Source organism: Linepithema humile, chromosome 1 (genome assembly GCF_040581485.1).
Source record: "Linepithema humile isolate Giens D197 chromosome 1, Lhum_UNIL_v1.0, whole genome shotgun sequence".
NCBI classification, from domain to species: domain Eukaryota; kingdom Metazoa; phylum Arthropoda; class Insecta; order Hymenoptera; family Formicidae; genus Linepithema; species Linepithema humile.
The window spans coordinates 40907739-40932233 of NC_090128.1; the positions used below are offsets into that span (position 1 = coordinate 40907739).

General features: G+C 38.8%; 1 protein-coding gene across 5 annotated transcripts in view; it reads right to left on the reverse strand.

Annotated features, from left to right (window-relative positions):
• The window catches only part of LOC105670446 (semaphorin-1A-like), a 213091-nt gene that overhangs the window by 80735 nt on the left and 107861 nt on the right, over positions 1 to 24495 (reverse strand). For all 5 annotated transcript variants that reach the window (XR_010891135.1, XM_067358755.1, XM_067358763.1 and 2 more), the window contains exons 3-4: positions 2571 to 2667; positions 1100 to 1151 (exon numbers count right to left, since the gene is read on the reverse strand). Coding sequence is in view for 4 of the 5 variants with exons in the window: in XM_067358755.1 (XP_067214856.1) it covers positions 1100 to 1151; positions 2571 to 2667 (149 nt within the window). In the remaining variant the exon portion in view is untranslated. The remainder of the gene's footprint in view (positions 1 to 1099; positions 1152 to 2570; positions 2668 to 24495) is intronic.

Below are 24495 nucleotides of genomic sequence, written 5' to 3' on the forward strand. Positions count from 1 at the left end.
TCCGTGAAAGAAGGAGTATTCGAGGGAACAATAATTCGACCGAAAACGTCTCTTTCCCAAAAGTAGCTAAGCTGCATCGAGTCATTCGTGATACCAGTGAAGTTTCACGGGTCTTTTCCGCTGCCTTCCATTATAGCTAAACCCTTCAAATCGAAATCGATCGCGGCGATCGATCGCGATATGGTGCGAGTTATAAGGGGTAAGCCGGGGCATGGTGACTTTTACGATTCTATTCTGGCGGGAGGATGGGGAGGAAATGGGGGGTTATCGGACAGGGGAAGGGGGAGGGGAAAGACGTTGGGGAAAGGAGGCAGGAGGAACTGTCTCCGATCGATCTCCTCTCTCGCTACGTTACACCGCCTCAGAGCCAAGATTCTCCTCCGTTCGCGCTAACTCCAACCTCCTTCTACTTTCTGCGGGTTCTCCTGAGTGCTAGTTCCTCGTGGAGTTTCGCGAGTTGCGTCGTTCGCCGAGATCAATATCGCTTTTGTGACTTCTGCCCCTGCTGTCTTGAGGAGCACTCGATGTACGTGCAGCACTCTCGCAAAACTAATTGGAGCAGTGCTCGTAAAAAGGGCCCATAACCGTATTTTGAGGATACCAGGAACCGTATTTTGAGGATAACGCGTTTAAAATCGCAAAATTTTTATGCGCGTAAAAATATAAGAATATACTTTCGACAAGAAATTTTTTTTTTTTTTCTTTTTCGATGTGTCCGATCTCTTTCTCTCCACAGACTTTTGAATAAACTGTTGCTGTTGCAGCTGATTAAAAATTCGAATAATTGAAATCGTATAATTAAAAACATAAAAAAGTTTTCAACCACGGCGTGTATATGGTATTTCCATGAATCACGTTTTTTAGGTCGCGTTCGTAAAAAATTGTTCTTTCAAAAAACGAGAAAAAAAGCAGTTTGGTAAATCGTTAGCAGCTTTTTTAGCGTTACAGATAGCTGCGACGATTTTTGAAATATGGTAACCCAAAGAGAAAAGAATGAGGAGAACGCGAGGCTATTTAAATCTTCCTGTCGGTTCTCCAATTTAAATCATTCTTTGTCGAGCTCTAGATATTGGAAACTGCTATATGGTGCTGTACTCACCTGGTCGGCGATCTCCGTTAGGTCGTGCAGACTTATGTTGTAAATGGCGTTCCTGCAAAACGAAACGAGAGCGTTAAATCCCGCCCATAAATCGCGCCTGTAATCTCCGCGCTTCATGCGTCCCCGTGTGCCGACAATTTGGATTGAAGCGCGAGTAAACGTCGGTAATTATGAACAGAACGGCAAGAATCAAGTACAAGGTGCGCGAAACATAATTAAAGGATTAATGAAAATTAATCTTGGCGGAGCATCGAATCGGGGAAGCTGTTTTTTGGGTGATTTCCAAGTTTCCGAATCTTGAATAGAGTTGCATGCGCAAAGGGCGCAGAAGCACGAGAGATAAATCTAACAAAAAAAAAAAACTGAAGGAGCGAAATTGGAGTCGTAAAAGATCCGCGCTATATATCTCGGACGTAATTGATTTTACGATCAGGGAACGTTGTGCTGACTGTTGGCGGAAAGCACTACCGGGAAAAAATTAAATTATTTTTTGATCCGTATCAAATTTCCATTAGCCAATGTATTTGTATCAGATTCCGCAAAGAGATACCCGCGCTTTTGATCCCCAGTCCGTGGCTGCTGCTTTGACAGCGTAACTGGAGCGGATTGATAAAATAATATTAGAAAGCAAAGAAGAGTCATGCACAATAGAACGGTAAAACGAACGTCACTCTTCGAAATACGAGATAAATTTTTGAATGGCCACTATCCTTCCGTGCGTGTCCATCGATTGAATCGCCTATCGCGGATAACAAGCTGTCTCAGACACACCTTTTCTCTACGAGTTATTTGACCAATTTGGAGTCGACTTTTCCTTAACAAGTACGTTACGGTGTGAAACGGATCATACGATATCGTTGTCAGGATAAATCACTTTATTGCGTCTGGTCCGGCGACAGTTGCATGAGAGACAAATTGAAACTCTACAACAACGGTGGGCGCGTAAATATTATACTTTCTTCCAAACGTTAACACGCGCAGCGTACAATTATTTTCATCTGATTATAAAATTGTGTTCCGTGTTGAATTTCTCAAGCAATTATTTTAAACTTTCTTATTTTAAAATTTAAAATTTACTTTAAAAAAGCATCAATGTTGAAAATCAAGAAAGTGTTCCAAAATATTTACGTATTACAATTTTATTGAGAAAAAAGTGAAGTCGAGAAACCCATAGGCGAAAAGTAATCCGGGACACCCGATATATCGCGTATTGTCTTTGGCCTTAGAATTCAAATGAATTGTTGCGCGTAAATCGCCTCTCTGTTTGCTACTAATACGCGTGATGCTGCGTGATGCTGCGTCACCCGCGCTGCTGATGCGTAATCGAATGAATGACTCGACCCGTCGGCCACTTGGGGCTCGTGGCACCAATGAGCAGAGTCTAGTCGATGACTATCTCATTTATGTAAGCCCCTATGAGTGGCGACGAGGGGCGACGACGTGGTAAAGAATCGAATCACGTAACAATTACCTGGCACCAATCAGGATAGAGGTTGCCGCACGTTCCAAGAGCTTGAAGTGCTCCACGTGGCTTTCGTTGCCCAGAAACCGCTGGCCAATCACCTCACCTGTAACAAGAAAAAAAAAAACGTTTCACGTTAAGCCTCTTCGATAGACGAATAAAAGCGGAAATCGCTAAAAGCATGGCGTACAAGTAATTTGAGAAACGCGACAGTCGTGCAATCCTTATTTGCGACGAGGTATCGAGAAACCGATAAGCCATAGCCACATCTGCTGCGACTTGCTTCTTGAATTTTAAGATCGGCTTCAGCTTATCAATTTAATGTGCAAGAGATTTGTATATTAGCGGCGCAAATACGATCCCGAATAATTGACAACAAGATATGATTCTCGGTACGAGCGCAGATTGCCTGTGAAGATCCGCGGAAAGCGTGCTCTTCGCGAACTGATCAATCATACGTCTGAGTCACGGCGCACGTCGTACTTGGCGCGTGATCCGCATCATGCTACAATCCTCCTATTACTCCTCACGCCCGTGAATGAGCCATGTTTGCATTATCCGCTTGTGCACACCTTTACGTAAGCACGTTAATCGATAATGTGCACAGTATTCCGAAACTAACGAACCGCATTTCGTCACGGACTCCTCACAGCCAGATTGAAATTGATTTTTCTTTAACGAGAGGGGGAAATCATCATCATTGCAGATCTTCAATTTTCAATGCCAAGTATTTCCGTCAGCGGTCCGCAAACTGTAAAAGTGTTCGAATAAATCCCAATGCAATAATTAAATGAAGAACGGAATTCAACCGTTCGCGCGTTTTCGAGTCGTTCACCGACAAGCTCTGAATTTTTAATCGTTATCAATTAAAAAATCATTCACTGCTTGATATATATTTATTTTGTTGAAAAGGACTTCAAATTAATTCGGTTGAATAGCGGTTGGGTAAGTCTGCGATACTCGGTGAATCCACGATGGAAGCGCGATATAACGACGACGCATCGGCTGCATCTCCCGTCGACAGAAGAACTTGTTACGATAAGCGACGGGAAAGGGGGAGAGGAGGGGGGGGGGGGGGAAAGGGACGGTAGACGCAGAGAAGATATCCAGGAAGCACGTGTAAAAGAGTGTAAGAGAGAGCGTCTCTTAGCCTTTAGTCGGCGATAAAGCGCGCCGCGCCTACTTTGTGGCAGCGACGGCTCTCTTCTCCCCATCCCTCGATTCACCACCCCCCCCTCCTCCCCTGCCCCCTCCGCCGTGTCTCTCGCTGCAGACTACCACCGACACTCCACGTCGTTTCACGACCCTTTCTTCTCTATCCACTGCTACGGCTGCCATATCCGATCCCCTTCACGCGCAGTCGAAAGAACGCTCTTTCTCCTAGATATTCCGCGTTATGTTTTTTCACTTACGTATGCGACCGCGTTACAGCGTGTATCGGGAGTGAGGAAGAGAGATAAGAAGAGAAAAAGAATAGAAGGAGCGTTTTGCGCGCTTTTATGTGCCATTGCAATGCCGTAGGTAGCGATGTCTTAAAGAATCAAATTCTGTACGAAATTGATTTTTCACTTTGAATGCGCAATAAATTATCGCATAATATTCTTTCAATCGCGTGTGAGTGCATTTTAGTTACCTTGCTGTGAGAAAAAAAAATTGTAAAAGCGTCGTCGTCAGAATAAATTCCTTTATTGCGTTTTGCCAAACCAACAAAAATAAAACAAAAATGTATTGAAGAATTTCTTAGATAAAAAATTTATCGTGCATATAAAAATTCTTTTCCAATGAGAGATAAAGAAAATTACATAGTTCAATAAAAAAAGTAATAGATAACAATGAAAAACAACACGTAGACACATAGAGAATTTTTTACTATCGTGCATTGCTTCTAATTATTCCTTTAAATAGCTTGTAATTCAGAAACGTTACAATGTTTAATTCGGTGGTTAATTTACTCTGTTTTTGCGAGAGCGTGTCTAATGGACGTTGAAAATTGTACAATGAAATTTCGACATGCATGAAAGGCGAAATGTTAGCGGTACGTATTCATGGATGTCGTGGAAAAGGGAAGAGTACGAATCGCACTAGGACTTGCCATAGCAAAGGCTTAAAGACCCTATCATCGGGTACGTGAGATCGCGCGGATGAGTTTTCCGATACGTTAATCGGGTCGGACAGCATTCTCGTTCGACACTGATCTGCTCTCTATATTCGAAAGAGCGGAAGCAGACTGTCGTTGAGATCGGTAAGAGCTCAGAATAATCCTACTTACGATGCATATGACTGCCGCGGCAGAAGAAACAGTTATCTTTTTGCATAACTCGACAACGCATCCCGCTACTTTTATTACGGCAAAAATAAAAAAAAATCTCATAGATCCGTAAGCAGAGAGGAAGAGATCCTTCCAGAGCTCCGATCGGCTTTCTGCCACTCGATGCCTTAGCAGAATTTTTCGTTCTTTTAACGGAATATCCCATGATGCGTCGCTACTTCTCGCATCAAATGGTTATTCCTCCTCCAGCGAAGGGAAGAGGATTTATACACGAGTGTTTTCGCGTGCACAATTTTTCAGTGCGTTTATTACCCCTCCGAATCATAAATTAAATCGCGTTTGCAATACACACGTTACTTTTGGAATACATAACAGTTTACAATGAAATAACTCTTTGTTTATTGCTTTTTTCATTCCCGATGGTTCGCATTCGATTAAATTATTTCGTCAAATAGCCACGAAGCTTTATAATATTAGTGAACATTATACAAATATCGTTATAATCGAGACAGAAAAATTCTCGGTATATTGATCAGGTATCGGAGCGCTCGCGTTTTCTATGATTTTGGCGGTCAATCTGTATTAATTCCGATAGGATACACTTTATGAATCAGTTTTCCGCAAAAATGCAGCACATCTGAAGCGTTTATATATGCGTATATGCATATATGGAACGGTGAGTGGATTTATGCGATTGAATTTCGAGCTATCAGTCAACCAATAATTTCTTTATCGTCTATCGAAATAGCTTCTGCTCAGTTTCTTTTATCGAGAAAATAATTTTTGCACAATTTGTTAAATAAATTACATAAAATTCCTTCAGCAAAGTAGGGAATATTCAAATTAACAAAATTATACGAACAAATAACGAATTTCTATTCATTTGCACGTTGAAATAAATGATCTTGCATCGGAAATATAAAAACATGCGAATTTAAGTCATTCCGTGTGTTGCGTGTACATGTGCTACGTTATGTTGCGGTATATTTGAAAATTTTCAATACCAGTAAATAATAATTGCAAATATTTGCCATTTTGTCATTTATCTGCATTAGAGCTTAAAATTAATAAATGCATTTAGATTCTTTGTGGCGATCTCAATATTGAATATAACTTTCTGGATAATATAATTTTGCCCAGCCATGCGCCTGATTACTATCAAACGAAATGCGAGAAAGCTTCTAAGCTCATTTGCAAGGCGAACATACTTTCCTCCGCTCCGTCGTATATTACCTTAATTTCGACAGCGTTGTTCTTTACGAACTCGCGATGCATATGGATGCAGTTCCCAGCTACGATTGCACTTTGCCTACCGCGTAAGTATAGACGCATGCATACATATGCATAGGTGTACATAGATATACATATATTGTAATCATGGTTTACGGCGGAGGGTGAGTTTGGCACGCGCCAGTCTTTACGACGTAATTTCTTATTCTCGACATCGTCACCGCCTCTCATCGACACGCGACTGATACGGATAAAGATCGATCTTCGTCTTAAAAATATACAACGCGTTCCGAAATTATATAGCAAGTCCAATTCAACTATTTCTCGTATATCAAACGGAGATTTCCAAACAAATTACGATTATTTCACTCCTTCCAACAGTACAAAGTGATAAGAAAAGTTTCTTTGTCTTATCGCTAGATATTGCGATAAAAATAAATAATCAATAACTATAGTATGATGAAAGTTTATTCTAAAGTTTCTTTATTTGACTGCATAAATTTAGAATCAATCCTTCTCCATCAAGCCGTATGAAAGACATATCCACTTTTCAGTCTTCAATTATACCATATGTATCCTGATAATTAAACCACTAATTTTAAAAATGTTCCGCCAAAGTAAAATTTAATTAAATTTAGTTAACAAATATCACTTTATTGGATGTTTTTCCGTTTGAAGTGCAACTTGTTAAAATTCTTATTCAAATGCTAATTAAATAATTGAAATTATAGATTTATCGGCATATACGTCGAAAAGAATTCGATACCAATCTGCGGCTAGAACATTCTGCGATTTTGTGAACACCGTGTATACCTGTGTATACAGATAGCACGAAGATCCGACCGTAGCATGGATAAACGAAATTGACTCCTCGACGAGTCGAGTCGTTTTCGAAACGTATATTGATATCGGCTCGTGGCTTACGAATCCTGGCCCGCATTGACTCGAATCAATTTCCTTGACTGGTCGATGCTTATCGACAACTTCGCTTCCTCTATCAGTGTTTGGTTGGTGATCGATCGCGCTACATTCCGATTTCGTTTAATTTTCATCACGTGACGGTGGATCCCCGCTGGAAACGGGACACGCGATCGCGAGATTTCGATTTACGACTTTCTGGCGAGTGCCGGGCGACTAAATCGGTAATTAAAATCTGAGTTCGGTAACCGGTTGATAAACAAAAAACCTATAACATCATTGTTTGTCTTTTGCATTTTCTCACAGAAAAATACTTTTTTTATCATTTTCATAATACGCTGTTTGTTAAACTACACATTTATAACATCGGGGTCGGGATTCTAAATAAAGAGGAAAATATAAAACTTATGTACAACTTAATAATAATAATAATTTGGCTGCATCTAAAATTGAAACATAACACCTTTCGAACGGATGTTCCAACTGTTTAACGAAAAAAGATTAATTTATAAAATGGAATATATTAACGTGTGTTACTGGAATATATTAACGCTGTTACTAACTTCCCGTCCAAATAATGCACGTTTTTCTTTCAAATATATTCGATTCTAGTGCTACGCTGAAATCCATTAGAAGAAAAACAAGAATTATAACATTTAGATAAAGTAAGTAAAATATTTATTCTAAAAAAGGCATTTTTATAAGATTATCGTGAAGATTTCGTGCTAAAGTGAATGGAGAAGAGTTTATATGTTGCGCTATCTGGCCTTTTCGACGATGTTAATAAAGTTACAGATTGAAATACGTATACGAGTAGAAATCCAAATGCGATAAGATCGATCCGCTACCAGTACTCCAAAAGGCATCTGTTTTTAAGCACGCTTTTCACAGTTCGAATGCGCCCGACTCGTACGTACGATACGCGAAAAACAGTCGTTCTTCTACTACGCTGATACGTATAAATCACTCGGTGACCAGATAGCGACTCGGAGAGAGAGCCGCTGCTGAAGCAGAAAGGACACTCTGATACAAAGTCGCGCAGGTAATCTAAATTCAAAATGGATATACGCGCAGCGGCATAACAGCGTCGTTACGTCTAATACCCTAGCAGAAGTTTCGTTCATTTATTATCTCGATTACTTTGCGCTTTCATACTCTTTTTTTTTCTCCGTCTCTCCTCTTTTCTCTCTCTCTCTCTCTCTCTCTCTCTCTCTCTTTTTCAAATTATTATTATTACTTGCCATAAAAATTTTGTTTTAAATTTGCAAAAATAAGTGATTTGCACTTCATTATGTATCGCAACGTCTACAAAATAATACATTTCCGTATTTTGTAGTCAAATGTATTCAAAATAAATATTTATGTAATACATATCGCTGGATACATGCAATATGCATAAATAAATATTTGTATGAGTCGTAGAATATAAGCGCAAACATATTTTTTTCGAAAAATCTGACAACTTTCTGTTGTAGCGAATGTTATCTGCCAAGTGACTTAAATGGATAAACATACGCGGTGCGTTCAAAATGTTTCATGCGTTCGATGGAACATTCGGCGCCATTAAGCGACGCAATAAAATTGCCGTAAAGAATCATTTTGCGAAATAGCCAAATGAAGCCTGAGCAGTGCAGCAATTTGTATGCAAGCCGAATGCCTACGCGTGCACACTTTGACCGTGTCTCGCACGTACGTAACGGTCCTTTATTTGTGCCGTAATTTTACTTTAATAATATAACTTCACATAATTTCGTCGTGTTATTTCACTTAAGCCACTAAGTACAAAATATATACCTACTCCCACGGACATTTGCATTTATATTGGCTTATTATACGCGCGGCCGGCATTACTCAGCGAACCACCACCTGCACCATCGCCACCTCTATCCTACGGTTATTCTACTTGGCACATTTTTACGCAATCGATACGTTCTTAACGGCAAAGAGCTTAACGCTGATCGAATAACGGATGTAATTTACTCCAGCGCGGTCCGAAGCGATGACGATGTGAACAACTACCCTGCTATTGTTGTCATCTCTCTCTCTTTCTCTCTCTCTCTCTCTCTCTCTCTCTCTCTCTCTCTCTGGCACGTTATAATTACGCGTCTATCAACATCGAACTGCATTGGCATATAATAGGAAGCTTTGTCACTCACATGAGACTAGAATATCGGAATATCTAAAATGTTACGCTTTCTGCCTTTATTCTGATAAATTAAACGTTCGTACACATTAAAAAATTCTATAAAAAACCTAATTAATTTAATATGAAGTTGGTTAACTTAAAACTGTAATAGTTTATTATAAAAATTTAATTGCAATTCTTTTTACACAAATAAAAGTTAAATATTTCTCAAATATTAAGTATAAAAACGTTTATTTTTGTCAATGTTCATTTGTCGAGCATAATATTTTTATCTGGAAAATTACAATCGATTATGTATTCTGAGTGCTCTAAATTTGTCATCTTCTTAGTAAAGTTTCTTTCGATCAAATAATTCTTTCATCAACAAGAAGTCGATTTTCCTTTTGCAGAAATGTCGAGAAATCCATCGTTCTTAAATTACAAGCGATTAAAAATAAAACTACAGAGGTGCGCGCAAACCAATAGTAAAACCTTAATACTTTTTTAGACTTTGGAAGAACCTTATTAGAACTCATTTATAATTCAAAGATTAGGTCGAAAGGTATACGATTTATTAAAAGTGGAAAAGTTTATGATAAATGATAACCATTTTCAATTTCGCTAACCAAAGGACGCTTATTTATTCCCAAGATGCATATGTCCTATTGATCTTTCCTCCTTCTCTAATACACGTAGGTCGGAGGAGACCTCCTTCTATGACATCTTCTACTAGTTAGTTAGGCTTGAGATGGAACGAGAGATGGAGTTGCTGCAATAAACTATGATGAGTTTCAGTAGATCATCTGAATGCTAGTTAGTTAGCCTCGAAGCACGTACAGTTGAAAGTTGGTATATTTTATAAATATTGATATATCTATCAAAACAAAATACTAACTATAGAATAGAAACAATATACAAAATTTACAAATAAAATTTCTATCTTTCAGGCTTTATTTTACTTCTATATGGAAAAGAAAAACAATTCCCTAATGTTTCAGTTTTAACATCTTTTTTTCATCACGATTCTTGTCATAAACGAAGAAGTACAATTATAAATTCATCCATGAGCAATGAGATGATCTCTCTGTGTACAGCGGAGAAAATGATACGTTAAAGAAAGCGGAACATTTGCAATTTAAAAAGGAATTAAAATAGAATCGATAAATTTTTATACTTATTATGAAAATGTATATTAAACGGTTTATCTTTATCTTTCTATCAATTTACTCCGCGCTCGATAGTAACGCGTTCGTGTTAAGCCTGCTTGGCGAAATCTCAGCAGAGCCGAGTTCGAGCCACCCCCTCTGGCCGGAGCTCGATTGTCGGCGACGCGCGACGGTCGGACGTGCGGTGCCTATCTACCGATCTATCACTGTGGTAATTAAGTCAAACAAAGGCAAGCGTGACGATCGATTCAACCGTGCAGCAGCGACAAAATGTCACGTCGCCGTTCTCTCCCGCTTCGTGCGCGTCGGATAAAACAGCCTCGCTCGATATTACTGAGGTTAAATATCGCGAGACAAGTCGCGCCATGGCAAGAGCATCGCGCTTGTCTTATACCTACTACTACTACCACTAATACTCTTAAGGTAAATTTTACATCAGCAGCTCAAGCACCGTGCCGAGCCGAAGGCTTTAATCTTCCGCGAGTTTCTATCTTTACGTAAATATTATGCAAGTAGATAAGTACTTTTGTGAGAGAAACGATAAAAGAAATAAACTTCGCGGGTAAAACAAAGGTAAAGAAGAATGTATCATTAAAATTTGAGATGCTTTGACATTAAAGGTTTTGAGCGAGGGAATGTGTTGGTTGTAGAATAAAACATAATTCATATCAAGATACATAAAAACATCAGAAATTGATTAAAATTGATACAATAATTACTAATTACGTTAAATTTTCATGGTATAATATTACATAGCTGCGCGATTAGAAAGGAATGCAAATAAAGAGAGAAGAAAATTAAGTCTAATCAGTCTCTCTTAATCTCCACGTAATTAGAAATATTGAATGCAAATAAGGAGAAATCGAAGAAAATTGAAAAAATGCACGTCATGACGGAGTTTGCACTAAAGGTCATAATTATACCGATAAAAAAATGTCTAACAGCGCTCATTTACTTGTATTATACGCATTCGCAATATGTAGTTGATCACTGCAAGTGTTAAAGAGCGATGGTATTATTGTAACATTATACGAATCTCTGTCTTCTTCTCTCTCTCTCTCTCTCTCTCTCTTTTCCTCAAAAATCAATTCTGTAACCTTATCAATGTGAATCCACAAAGTCTTTACCTGCCGGAACGAGAATGAAGACTAGACCGGTAGTTACCTAATCACGCTCCGAAATCGCAGTAAGTGCCTCTCTAGATATAACTTTCGTATACCGCTTTTGCTTTCTACGAAGGTCAACTCACCGATGGTTCTTTGTTACAGTTACGACGTCTCCTTTTCGTATTCTCTTTGTCCGCTCGCACTTCATTCCCTTTCTCGTTTTCGCCATTCTCCTTTGTACACAGTATGGATATAAAATAAAAATACGATGTCCAGCCGCGATTCAAGCAGCGTCCTTTAAAAGCAGAACAAAACGGCAAAGTAAGGTTTGGCTTACCGGCACGGAAAAAAAAACAACGATGAAATATTCTGAATTTTTATGCACTCAAAAAAATATTTCGCTGATGTAGTTAGATTTCAAGATATCGCAACAAGAATGTATCGCTATTTTTCGTATCTGTGAAAACATCGTTTGTCACATATAGAATTTATAGCAGTAATGTTCTAGCAATAGCTTCTGAAAAATTTAGGTACCATTGCTAAATGTTATTCATTGCATGATCTAACAACACGTGATTGATCTTATATAGATAGGCGTTTTAGAGAAACTTTCTTTTTAAAGTTCACAAACAATACAGATATATATTCTGTTTCTGTCATCTAAACTGATTAAGTAATTACATATGCAATATCACAACAGTTGCTAATCATTTATCTGTTTTAGTTAATTTTTTACACCTAGAAAATTTTAGCTATTATTGCAAGATCATTTTTTTGAGTGTGCGGAATAATAATTCCTGACGCGCCTTTGAATGCATTTCTCTTTTCATTTCTATTACCAACTTTAAGAAGAATTGGCAAAATTGACTCAAAGTTATGTAATCAAATGGCTTAAAAATTTAAATATATCAAAATAAAAAAAAAAAGAGCAAAAAGTTTTTACACGGCTAACGCCGTTGATTATGCGTGTTTCGACAAACATAGCGACATATATAAAATACTGGATGAAAATAGAAAACCCCTGGAAAAACACGAACAATATAAATAAGCTGGTATCGCCTTCTTTACAATGAAACAAAAATAATCCGCTGTGTATTTCAGTAAAAATATTAATAGCTCTCGAGTTTGCATACATACTCTTGTTTGGAAGGATGCAGAGATTAAATATAGATATATAGTATACTTAATTGTCGTGTTATTAAGATGCCTGTACTAATACGCCGGGTGGAATATTGAAAATAAGCACCGATTCGCTAATAGAAATAAAGGCACGCGACGACCATTGCAACGGCGAATTAATTCTCAACAGGTCTCTTTTACAACAGGAATCTTTCAGATTATACAGTTAAAAGCGTTGTTGCAAACAATCGTAAAATATGAAGAAGAAAAAAAAAAGATAAAGCCTTTTGCGGATAAGAGAATACGACAGTTTTTAAATTCTTCGTTTGTAGATCTCTTAGTTTGATCTTTTTAATGACATTGTGGCACACATTTTCCCTCCCCACCCTTGCTATATCCTAAACTTAACAAAGGCAATATAGGCCGAAAGATTTAATCGTGCCACGAGATTGTAAAGCGATCCGATTGTATTCATTTTACGTTGTTAAACATTCGGCATTATTTCGATCACCGTATACAAAGGCACAATTAAAGCTGGTAAAATGAGTATGGACAGCTGCGAAATCGATCCAAAGCGTACTTGAAAATAGAAGAGCTGACATATTGTGTGATGAGCGTAAAAACGAGGGGTTCATCTATTTATTGTATCGCGTATTCGGAGCAAAAAGAGAGTATTCTCATCTTTTCACCGTGCTACACCGTAGCTAATCTATCGCAGCAAATCCTTATTACAAGAATAAATTATGTAAAAAGGTATGAAAATATTGGGGAGTGTGTTACGCGCTGTAATTTTTATACGCTCACATGGCTGTGAATTACTATGTCGAGAGTAATAAAGTTCAACAGCAAACACTCAAAAAAATATTTCGCTGATGTAGTTAGATTTCTAGATATCGCAACAAGAATGTATCGCTATTTTTCGTATCTGTGAAAACATTGTTTGTCACATATAGAATTTATAGCAGTAATGTTCTAGCAATAGCTTCTGAAAAATTTAGGTAGCATTGCTAAATGTTATTCATTGCATGATCTAACACGTGATTGACCTTATATAGATAGGCGCTTTAGAGAACCTTTCTTTTTAAAGTTCACAAACAATACAGATATATATTCTGTTTCTGTCATCTAAACTGATTAAGTAATTACATATGCAATATCACAACAGTTGCTAATCATTTATTTGTTTTAGTTAATTTTTTACACCTAGAAAATTTTAGCTATTATTGCAAGATCATTTTTTTGAGTGAATACTCGACAATATCCCGTAATAAAAACACGAAAGTATTTGTATAAAATAGTAGCACGCTTTTGGTGCGCGCTTTTATTTGCAAATATACGCCTTTGTGTTTCTCTTGTTAACATTTGCTAAACGCGATAATTACACTAAAATGTTATCAAGACGCAAGCGCAATTTAAATGTCATTAACAATGATAATTCACATAAAAACGAATGCAAATGCAAAGTAGAGATCAATCATCGCGCGCGTTTTTCAGAGATGTTATAGCGTATAGATAAATACAATAGAGATTGAACGTTACGACGTCGAAGCGAGTACATTGTACATCCTTCACCGAGAAGACATCCTTTGAATTATTAAAAGATAAGCACTCGTATCCATTGTATCGAAGAAATATAGAAACATCACAAGTTGATTCGCAACGGCTCAATACGTTTAAGCTGACACTGTTATTATATTACGTGAACAATGTCCAGGCAGATTATTCAAATAAATTATGATAAAAAATAATCAAGTGTGACAGCGACATTTCGATGTCTTAATATGAGCGAGTGCGTAAAGTTACAAGCAAGATTTCTTAATATTTAGAATAGAACATTACTTCGTAACATATAAATATTGTTCCGAAAGGTTAAATCTTGTCTTCTGGTCTCGTTTCAAGAAAAATTGCCGATAACAGTCGACACAGTTAAATCCTTTTTTCGTCTTCAATTATCAATTGAGCTAAATTAACTGTGCGAATATTTTGATGCCAAAATTTTTAGATAGAAAAATAAAAAAGTAATGCGACTAGACACTGTCTATATAAAATAGGACTTAACTTCTGCTACTTTCGGAAGTACGTTATGTAACTTGGCATCCGACACTAATGTAGTTAGAGATAACGAAGTATATATCTGCGTATATATATATATAGGGTATATTCTTCGCAAAGACAAAGGAAGAGGAAGAGTATTTCTAGAGCAAAAGGACAGATTAATTAGCCATTGTATCATCGTGCATGGGAGTTGTATAAATATAAGTAACTAGACTACACCGCTCAATATAACATAGAAGACTGGTACTTGTCACGACTACTCTTACGATTAATTCGCAAGATAAGTTTCGCGCGTACGAGTTATGTTAATATTATTTGTCTAACGGAGATATATATAAATTTTTCTAGCCGCGAACGTGACGAATCGTGAAAAAGCTTTAAGGAATTCTGCATTAAATTTTATCGCCGCCGTAAAATTCGAGCGGCTCTCGAAACACATGTGGAAATTGAATTTAAATCACATAACGAAGTTCGTATTAGAACGCGTGGCGCGTTAGTGCGATGAAAAATGGACAAGAGCAATTGGAAAATCGATTATAAATTCGATGCTAATCTCTGCGTGATAGGTATGTATTTATTTAAAAGGGTTGACGGGCGCAACGGTACCTCGGTTTCTCGTCCGAATGGAGTTTCATATTTCACCTTAAGTATCTCACTAAGCGCGACTGTCTCCCCCAACGATCTTTCATGACCATCACCGGGTAAATCGAGTCTGATTTTCTACACGACTGGATTCACCACACATTTAACGTGTCGCTAATGCTTCATAAAAAGATTTCACAGATATTCCGCGCTAAACAATATTACACAGCTTGTATCCAGCGAAATTGTGAAAATTATTACAAGATCTCAGACAATGTCACATGCGATGTTAATTTATTGCTTTTACATTTTTTTTTTTAAATAAAATATTCTTAAAATAAAAATAATTTTTAGCTGTCTAGACTTGAAAAGAATAGTAAAGCTAATTTTACATTCTACAGTAACACGATATATTACTTACATTAGGCGAAAAAGTCACACAATTGGACATAATAGAGTTAAATGTGATCAAAACGTTCCTGGAACGTTACGTTACTTATTATTTATTTCTCTCTTTAAAATATTAAAATATATTCCCTGTATATTTCCAATGTAATATAATTCTGATTGACATAATTTTATTTCATCGTGCGTTATTGAAATTAAAAAAAAACTATTTCAGTAACTAATCACGTAATGGGAATTATATAAAATTACATAAAAAAATTATATATATTTTCCATCACAGAGTAACAATATTTAAAATAAAGAAATTGTCTTGAAAAGAAATGGATACTTTAAAAATTGAAGATTAATTTTAAAAGAAAATAAAAATGGATAATCTTTCAAAAAAAAAAAAACTATTTGAAATTGATATATAACATATAAATATTGAAAAACATACATATATATAGAAATCAATTGCGTTCCAGTGAATAATATTCGTTATTATAAAATTTATGTAGAAATCAGTTGCGTTCAAGTGAATAATATTCGTTATTATAAAATTTAAACAATAATCAATTTAAATGTCAATTTATACGTATATATATTTTCACTTTGAAATTAATATAATTAAAATTTATACCCTTAAATACATTTCCGTTATTATTCAATAAAATCGAAATCAAATTCCTTAGATTTAATCTATATTAGATTTAATCTATATTAAAATGTAAATACGACACATTTTTCATTTTATTGATGAGACGAAAAGTCTGAAGAGCTGATAAAGAAGAAAAATATTTCTTACTGATACCCTTATCTTTGAAATACACGAAATCGAAGCAAATATATAAATCATGGAAACTCTTTTATTTAAAATGTAAATATGCTATATGTATTAATATAAAAACCGTTGAAAAATAATCAATTATCCAATAAACTTAAGATAGAAATAAAGCATGATTCTAATTAATAGACTATAGCGCAATCGCCTCTTATCATCCTTCTCTCGTTATTTTTCTCGCATGGTTTCGCATCGATAAAGCAACGATATGTTGCTGCAACCCGATACGACGTTATGACGTTAAATATTGACGTTAAATATTGACAAGAACACAGGTCGTCGACGCCAGGCGCCAGTATCAATCACGTTTCAAATAAAACATTTATCCGGTCACCTAGATCAATTCGCGAAATAATCAAATTGCGGTTGCAAATTTAATAGACGTGGGAAGTGGATGGAGAGCGAACAGAGGAAAAACGGCCGCAGTCAACGAAAAAAAAGCGAGCACGGCGCTAGCCCCCGAGATGGCCGAGAAATTCTTCGAGAAATCGATGTCGTCGATTTCTCGCGCGTATCGGAGATAAATAAACTACGCGGAACGCCTCGATTCAACGTGAAATATCGGGACTTATCTTTCATCAGTAGCGAGCCACAGAAATGAGAAAGCGTCGCTTTCGTCGGAGGAAACCGCTTAAAATCGCTCGAAGCGCGAGAAAGAGGAAAAACGGCGTCGATGGGAGCAAAAAAGTACCTCGCAAGGGACTGCGAGGCGGTGGTTACAGGACTGCATGCACCGACAACTCCGACAAAGTAGCGCGCTTTTCTCCGACTGCTGCTGTGTCGCAAAGAAAAAAGAAAAAAAAATCACGGCGAAGACATCCCTGTATATCGCTCGCGCGCGAACTTATCAAAATGCCATTAAGAATTTTTACATGCATCCTCCGATTGTAGAAAAAAAAAAAAGAAGTGAAAATTTGTTCAAAGAACTGCAAGGTAATTCCGCATCTCCGAAAGAAGACTGCAGTAATTCAAAAAGTAAACTTATTCCGCGTGAGCGAGCTTTCAAAAAGTTGCGGGGAGGAGTGCGACGAAAGAAGCGCGCGTAAATGTTATTTGAAGACTGCGAAATTAATGTGACAGTTTCTCTAATACTCCACATTACATCGCGCAATCTATTATGTAAGTTTTGCGCATTAAATTGATACAAGCGACGGCAGGAGATATCGAGTTACAGCAGTTTTCTGTTAAAATACCGTAAAGTTGTCCTGACGATTTAAGTTTCAGCACTTTTCTCCGCGATACACGGAAGCCGAACAAGAAGCGTTTCCATCAATGCGAGAACTTAAAATCCAACTTCTTTCTCATGGCTCGTGACAATCTTCTTTGGAAGTCCGATACGTCATCGTGCGCGGAGCTACATTTCGGATTGCGAAGCTTCGCATGCGATCGCATGCAGCAATGTAATAATGCGAAAATATATTCCGCGTCCACGACTGAAACTCTTTTTAGTCGGTGTAATCTCCTCAGAGAGGCCGCGTATGCTCTCTTCCGCGTGTGTATATTTTTATGTTCGTGACATTTATGAATTATGTGCCCGCGACCCGCTAAACTCGTGTTAATGCTAAATAAACTCGACGTTATCGTCATAAAATGTATATCCCGTATACTCGCGAACCTAAGTAAATTCTGTCTTGTTTACCCGCTTTAGGAAATTTTATGAAATTACGCGCTGCTGGCCCGACTAGCACGCGCGTATTCGGGGCATATTTTCCGCGTCGCATTTGAGTGCTCCAGCGCGACGTGATGCAATCGTTCCGTATTAGCGCACACAGCTCCTTGCCAGGATAGCCCTCTAGCGGGCTATTTTCCTCTCTCGGAAAAGAATAACGAATCCACTTATCCAAAGTAGACTCGTAATATCAAGTAGTATGATAAAAATAGAAAAAGCACGATAAATGATGATCTCCCTTGACGTGCACTCCGAGGAGAAATCATCCATAAATTGACCAAAGAAGCCGTGCTTAAAAGGAACGCTTAAAGGAACGATGATATCCTTGATGGTTCTGGAGCGTCTTGCAAATGTGAAAAAAAGCATCAATCGTCGCAACTCCCCCGCCGTACATAGATCTTCGCGTGCTTACAGCGTTGAAATTCAAAGGCGCCTAAATTATACGGTTTTCGCTTCGCGGCCGATTGCTGCCGAGAAGCGCAAGATAGGGAGGGGAAAAAATGCAAACAGCGGATATACCCGCCCTGAGCGGGCGGTAACTTTGCGATACGATAAGGTAGTTAGTGGCTTCTTGTGGTCGTAACGAAAATGGCGACGGACCCGTTATCACGCTTAAATGGGTTAACGTTCGTTGCAAGCCGAAATCGGAAGTACTAAGTCCTAACCTGGCGCAGCTTCTGCTCCCTCTTATCGGCGTTCGCTTTCTTTGTCGCGAGCTTTTGTCCGCCGGAAGCATTGTGCGCGGCCGATACCGTGCGCGAGCGCGCGCGCTGTTACGTGCCGCAACTTATAGTTTCTTATATTACTCTTTTTTATTCGAACCTTTGAACCTTTTTTATCTTTACTCCTTCTTGACCCTAAACACGTGACCCTTCGATGACTGCAATAAACATAAACGCTGTCCCTATGCCTAATGCATATTTTCCTTTTGACAAAACCGCTTCCTTCCAATAAACATTCCGCCGCTACGATTTTCCTACAGCACCTTAAACGAAGATCATTCTCGCCAGTTCAGTTCTCGATCAAAGCTCAAACCAGCAACACCGAATAAAGACTTTTTCCACAAACGTGTCCCGACTTATTCTAAATAATCTATTACGTAGCTATACGCTCGTAACAGCGCGAGCGCGCAGCGCGATCGTATTCAACTGCGCGTATTGAAAAGCTTCTGGAATTCGGCGCGCAAGCGTTTGTTTTATTTCTCTTTCAATTTCGCCGACCAAACTTTGGTCGTATAAGTTCGCAAAGAAAAACCGAGCGAGGGGGGGGGGGGGGAGAGAACACCGCGCACGTGTGTTTGTATGTGTGCGTGTACACGCGAGTGTGTAAACGCGCCGATATCCTACCTTCTCGTTGACACACAGTCGTGTTGCCCTGCGAAATTTGCATCATCGAAAATGCTCGCGTACATATCAAACGACGGCACGTGCGTGCCGAAAACTAGTAGTTTCTAATCAACACACGAAGTACGAATCGAATTGGTTTCATCGAGCTTGAAATTCGACTTTTCAGTAAACTAACCTCGTAAAATTGTTTTTCGCAAATTAAATACGTGTTTCTCAGGCGACTGGTCGATAAAACTTGAAGAATAATTCACGTATAAAATGCAAACAATATATGTATAAACACGTGTTTTGCACAAAATGTCCTGCGGCTCGCGATCTTAATTTTGATGACATTTTTATTCCATCGTCACATCGAGAGAATCGTGCAAAAAAAAAAAGCTATCTAGCGAAAGCCAATAAGCGTGATGCACAATGACAATTCGTCAAAGAATAAAAATGTTGTATTTCAACTTCATAGTTCTCTTAATAGTCCGTGTTCCGCTAAATTATTATTTATACTGCAGATAACTAACCCGCGGCTATGCGGCGTTCCGCTGTATGAGCAACCGTGCGAATTCTGTCCAACGTAAATGACGCGTCGAGTTAATACAAGTATACGGGTGCGCACCGCGCGCCGTATTCATATTATTTATGTATATTTTCATAGTATTGGCCACCTGCGCGCGCGCGCGCGTGTGTGTGTGTGTGTGTGTGTGTGGCGTTATGAAATCGCTATTCCCCGACAATAATCTTCCCTATCTAAACGTGCGCGATACAATCGCGTTTCGTGAAATTAAAAATCGAATCGTTACGCGGTAGCCCAGCCGCATACAAAAAAGCCAGAGTAATTTCTCCCGAAGGAAGGAACGCAGAAATTCATTTCACTCTCGATCGTATCGCGCCGATTGGTCGATCTATGCATGATTAATTTTCTCCTCGATGCTCGCCGCACGCCGCTCGAAAGAGCCGCGGACAACCACGATTCTCGAAAGCAAACGATTCTCGGGAACAAAAAGTAACCCGAGTGGAATTCGTGAGGTTCATGCAGCCAGTTGTTTAATTTAAAGCAACCGACTCGTGTCGTATGCAAATAAAATTAACATTCCGATCCGCAGTCGTTTCTGTATATCATAACATGCTACTCCTATTGAAGTGTCAATTATGCGGTAAAACTGCGGCTTACGATATCAATGGATTAGAATAAACTGGACTTTTTTTTTTTAAAGTATATATGCTGAAAAAGTTATAACAAAAAAAATTATTTCGCAAAACGTAGTTTGATAAATTTTAAGCTGAGTACTCTGCTTAATTATAATTTTAATTAATTCAGCTTTTTGTGAGTGTATCTTGCACACACGAGCTTATATTAAACTTTTATATCCTAATTTTAGATGGTTCTAGCAAAAGATTTTAAAAATTGAATATTAATCAACAGTTGCATTTAGGTTTCTCCGGGTGCAGAATTAAAAAATTTGCACAATTAATTTACGTAATAACTGATAAAAAACCCAACAAAACACTATGACACAAAAAACAACGAAATAAAAAATGTATAAACATACGTACGCAAAACAAGATTCCAATTTGCAGTAAATGTCCCTTTTAAAAAAAATTTATTTTTCGCGAACACAAATTTCTGTGCCAAGAGATATTGCATTATCCAATTTACTAATATAAAAAATTTTCAGCCATTCTTCCTTCAGCATAAATTGCAATTGCGCTAATGCGATTCGCATCTTATCAATCGCAGAAATAGTTGCAATCATGCGACATAATTTATGCAGCTGGATGTAAAATCCCTTGTGAACATGAGCTTGTCTCCGTACAAAAAACGAAAGTCATTTTTTCATTAAGTTATTCATATGCTCCGATCAGCGTGAATGAAAATGCACACGGCGATATCGCCGTCGGAATATTCATGTGCCAGTGCCCCGGGGATTTCCATTTTCATTATTATGCCCTTAAGTTTACTTCGATCCGCTATTTGTCGACTCTTTATAAGCGGGGATGAAGCGTAAATTGTGGCAACAAGCTTCGCGTATTTGCATCTCATTAGCGTATACGAGGGGAATTTCCGCGCGGCTTCGCGATACAGCGGTATAGGCGAAAAGAAAGAAAAACTACGGCGGGAAACTGTGCGCCGTCGAAATTACTCATGTCGACCATTGCCGTCAGTAGCAGGCCGCGGAACTTTAAAGTCCGGGGCAAGTTGCGCTCCAACTTGGCGCTATACGTATCGCGCACGGACTACGGAAACGATCGAATAGTTTTCCATTTAGCGGCGACTATAATCGTAGGATATTTCCACGCTCGGCGGAACAACATTTACGTGATTCATTGAGCCTGGGGAGCAATATATCGGCGAGTAGCCACCGGTATGCTGATGGAGTCCGTGGCGTCGTCATCGATTGCGGTTACACTCGACGAACACGCTCACGTATAACGACCTGTATACGTTGTCCCCGTATTCCATCAACATTAAAGAGTCTGCTGCGTCTTTGTTGGCCTACATTCCTGCCGCACATTCACCGCAACATCAAGTTTACATTTCAGTTTCATCATTTATTATTTGACTCATCATTAAGAAATTGCACCTTTTATTTCGCATAAAAAATCTTACGCCAAAAGCTCATCTAAAAATTTATTTTATTTGCGCGACTTTTTTCACGCCTTCAACGCGAACGAAATATAAAATTTATTAATTAAATCTATTGATTATAGATTTTACTAAATATCTCTGTAATTTATTAAGAGAGAAAATAAGAGAGATAAATAATGTATATGACTTCATTTAAGAAACATTTATTAGCGTTAAAAAGTGTATAAGATCGTGATTCAAGACTTTATCTGTAAAACTCGATCTTTTATCTGAAAGATTAATAAAAGTAATAATTGCAACAACGTTTTTTATGTGCTAAGGTTAAAACTAAGCGCAGTTCTCTGACTTTAAATTTCATTTGTCTAACACAATAGATGAGAATTCTTATGTTAATGAGTACAAAAGTCACGCTAAAGTTTTGCTAGCTGTTGAGAATACATCTTTAGGTCATTATTCATCTTCAATTCCTCTTCGAAATGAATAATAGTGACCTTAAAAATTATTCCAAACAGGAAACATGATTCACAACCCATATTTCATATACTATAGAGAGATTCACATCCACGAATGCGGAAAATTTTATTTAACAAGAAAATAGTTGAAGAAATATTAACCGTGCAGAGAGAATCATGTTGTCAGTCGCACATTCAATCTTCGTCTAAAAATTTCATAAAATAAAAGCGATTTCCTTAATGCAGTAAAAACAAGTAAACACAGAAAACAAATAGCATGAAACAATGTCTTCCAATAACGTATCGGTTTTTGAAATTCGCGTTATACAAGCGTGTGGAAAAGAGTCATGCATACTTGGATTACTAAACTTGAAATAAAAGACGTCGTTCTCCGCGCTGGATATGCGACGCGAACATATCCACTCGCACACTCGACGAGTAGCGTTGCAATAAAATCCTTCGGGGCCCATCGTCCGGCAGGACACTTTCAACGACGACGTATCCCCCGAGCGCGCACCGAGTGAGCAAAAGAACGCAGGAAATCGATGGAAGTGAGCGAAAAACGTGACGAGAAAAGACGAGACGGCAGGCAAAGCGATCGTGAATGGCCCGCGGGGATATCGTGAGCGCGCGCGAGTCGATGCGAGCGACGGAAGGGCAGACAGCCACGGTAGGGCAGGGCAGGGCATGGCAGGGCAAAGCAAGGCAGGGCAGGCAGGCAGGCAGGCAGGCAGGCAGGCAGGGACATACGACGACGTGAGGAGCGAGACGGAACGCGGTGGAAGGGTGGCGAGCCGAAGAAGAAGGGGGGGGGGGGGGGGGGAGTTCGGTGAATCATCGGGTCACGCGACTATAAGGCGAAACCCCTTTCGCGCCGGTGTGCCCGCGCGCACGTCGGTACCAACCGGTGCCATTCTCTCCCTTAACCTATCCTAACCCGACGGTGGAAGACGGAAACCACGGCCAGCCCTCCTTTCCTCTTTAACTGCCCCCCTCTGGCACTCCGTATTTCTCTCCGCCTCTGTCCCTCTGCCTTCCTCCGTCTTTATCGCTTTTTCGGTTCGTTCCCTTTCGTGCTCCGCTCTTTCTCTTTTTCTCTCTCTCTCTCTGTCAGTCCGCTCATTCTCCTCTTATTAACCTTTCGCTTCTTCTCCGTTATATCGCTGTCAGTCCGCGTGGCGTTTCGCTTGTATTCCCCGCGATAAACTGGTCGGCGGCGCGACGACGCGACGGCAGTTCAGTAGGCGGCATAATCGATCTTGCGTGGCGATATATACCGATGGTTCTTTGTGCGCCGCGATATGCTCATCCGCGCGCAGAACGAGCCCGCGAGAAACGTGACACGTGACCATATATAATGGCCGGAAACTGGTGATGGGTAAGACTAATTACTTTCGCGTTCGATTCTCGCGCTCTTAGCTTGTCAGCTGCGTAATCGCGATGGCGCGTTAATTTCTGACGATTTCCGCAATAAGAAAAGGTCTGCGAAATATCTCGCGAGCGAACACTTTCATCACAATACGATTTTTTTTTTCACCGAAATTTACGATCAAATTTTCGCTGGCAATTTCGAATAGCTAAAGCGAATATAAAAAGTGACAAGCAGATAAAACTCATCAAGTTTCCTTTTTCATCGCTCCACTTACGTCACGCTAAATATTTGATATTTCTTTCTCCTCCTTTAATTAATAATTTATTATTAAATGTAAGTAATTAATAGTATAGCAATGATTACGCTAAATAGTTAACGTTGATAGTAACGGGATATGACAAATGCGTCCGACGAGAAATACGAAACTTATGCAAATGCGAGACTAAATAAGATGGAGCAGCGAATGACATATCATCGAGATTTGCGCATCTACGTCTCTCCTTGATTCTCGACTATCGCGCAACTCACATGACGCGCTAACTATGATTTATATCTGCGAGTTATGTGGCAGAGACTGTTCTGCCTAGATATCCAGTTTGGGCCTGTATTAAGAACCTTATGCACTATAAATCAGTATCTCGGAATAGCAGGTTGATTAACGTTCAATCAAATAGAGTGCCTCGATGTGCTGAACTCCGATTCAATATGCAGAAACTCGA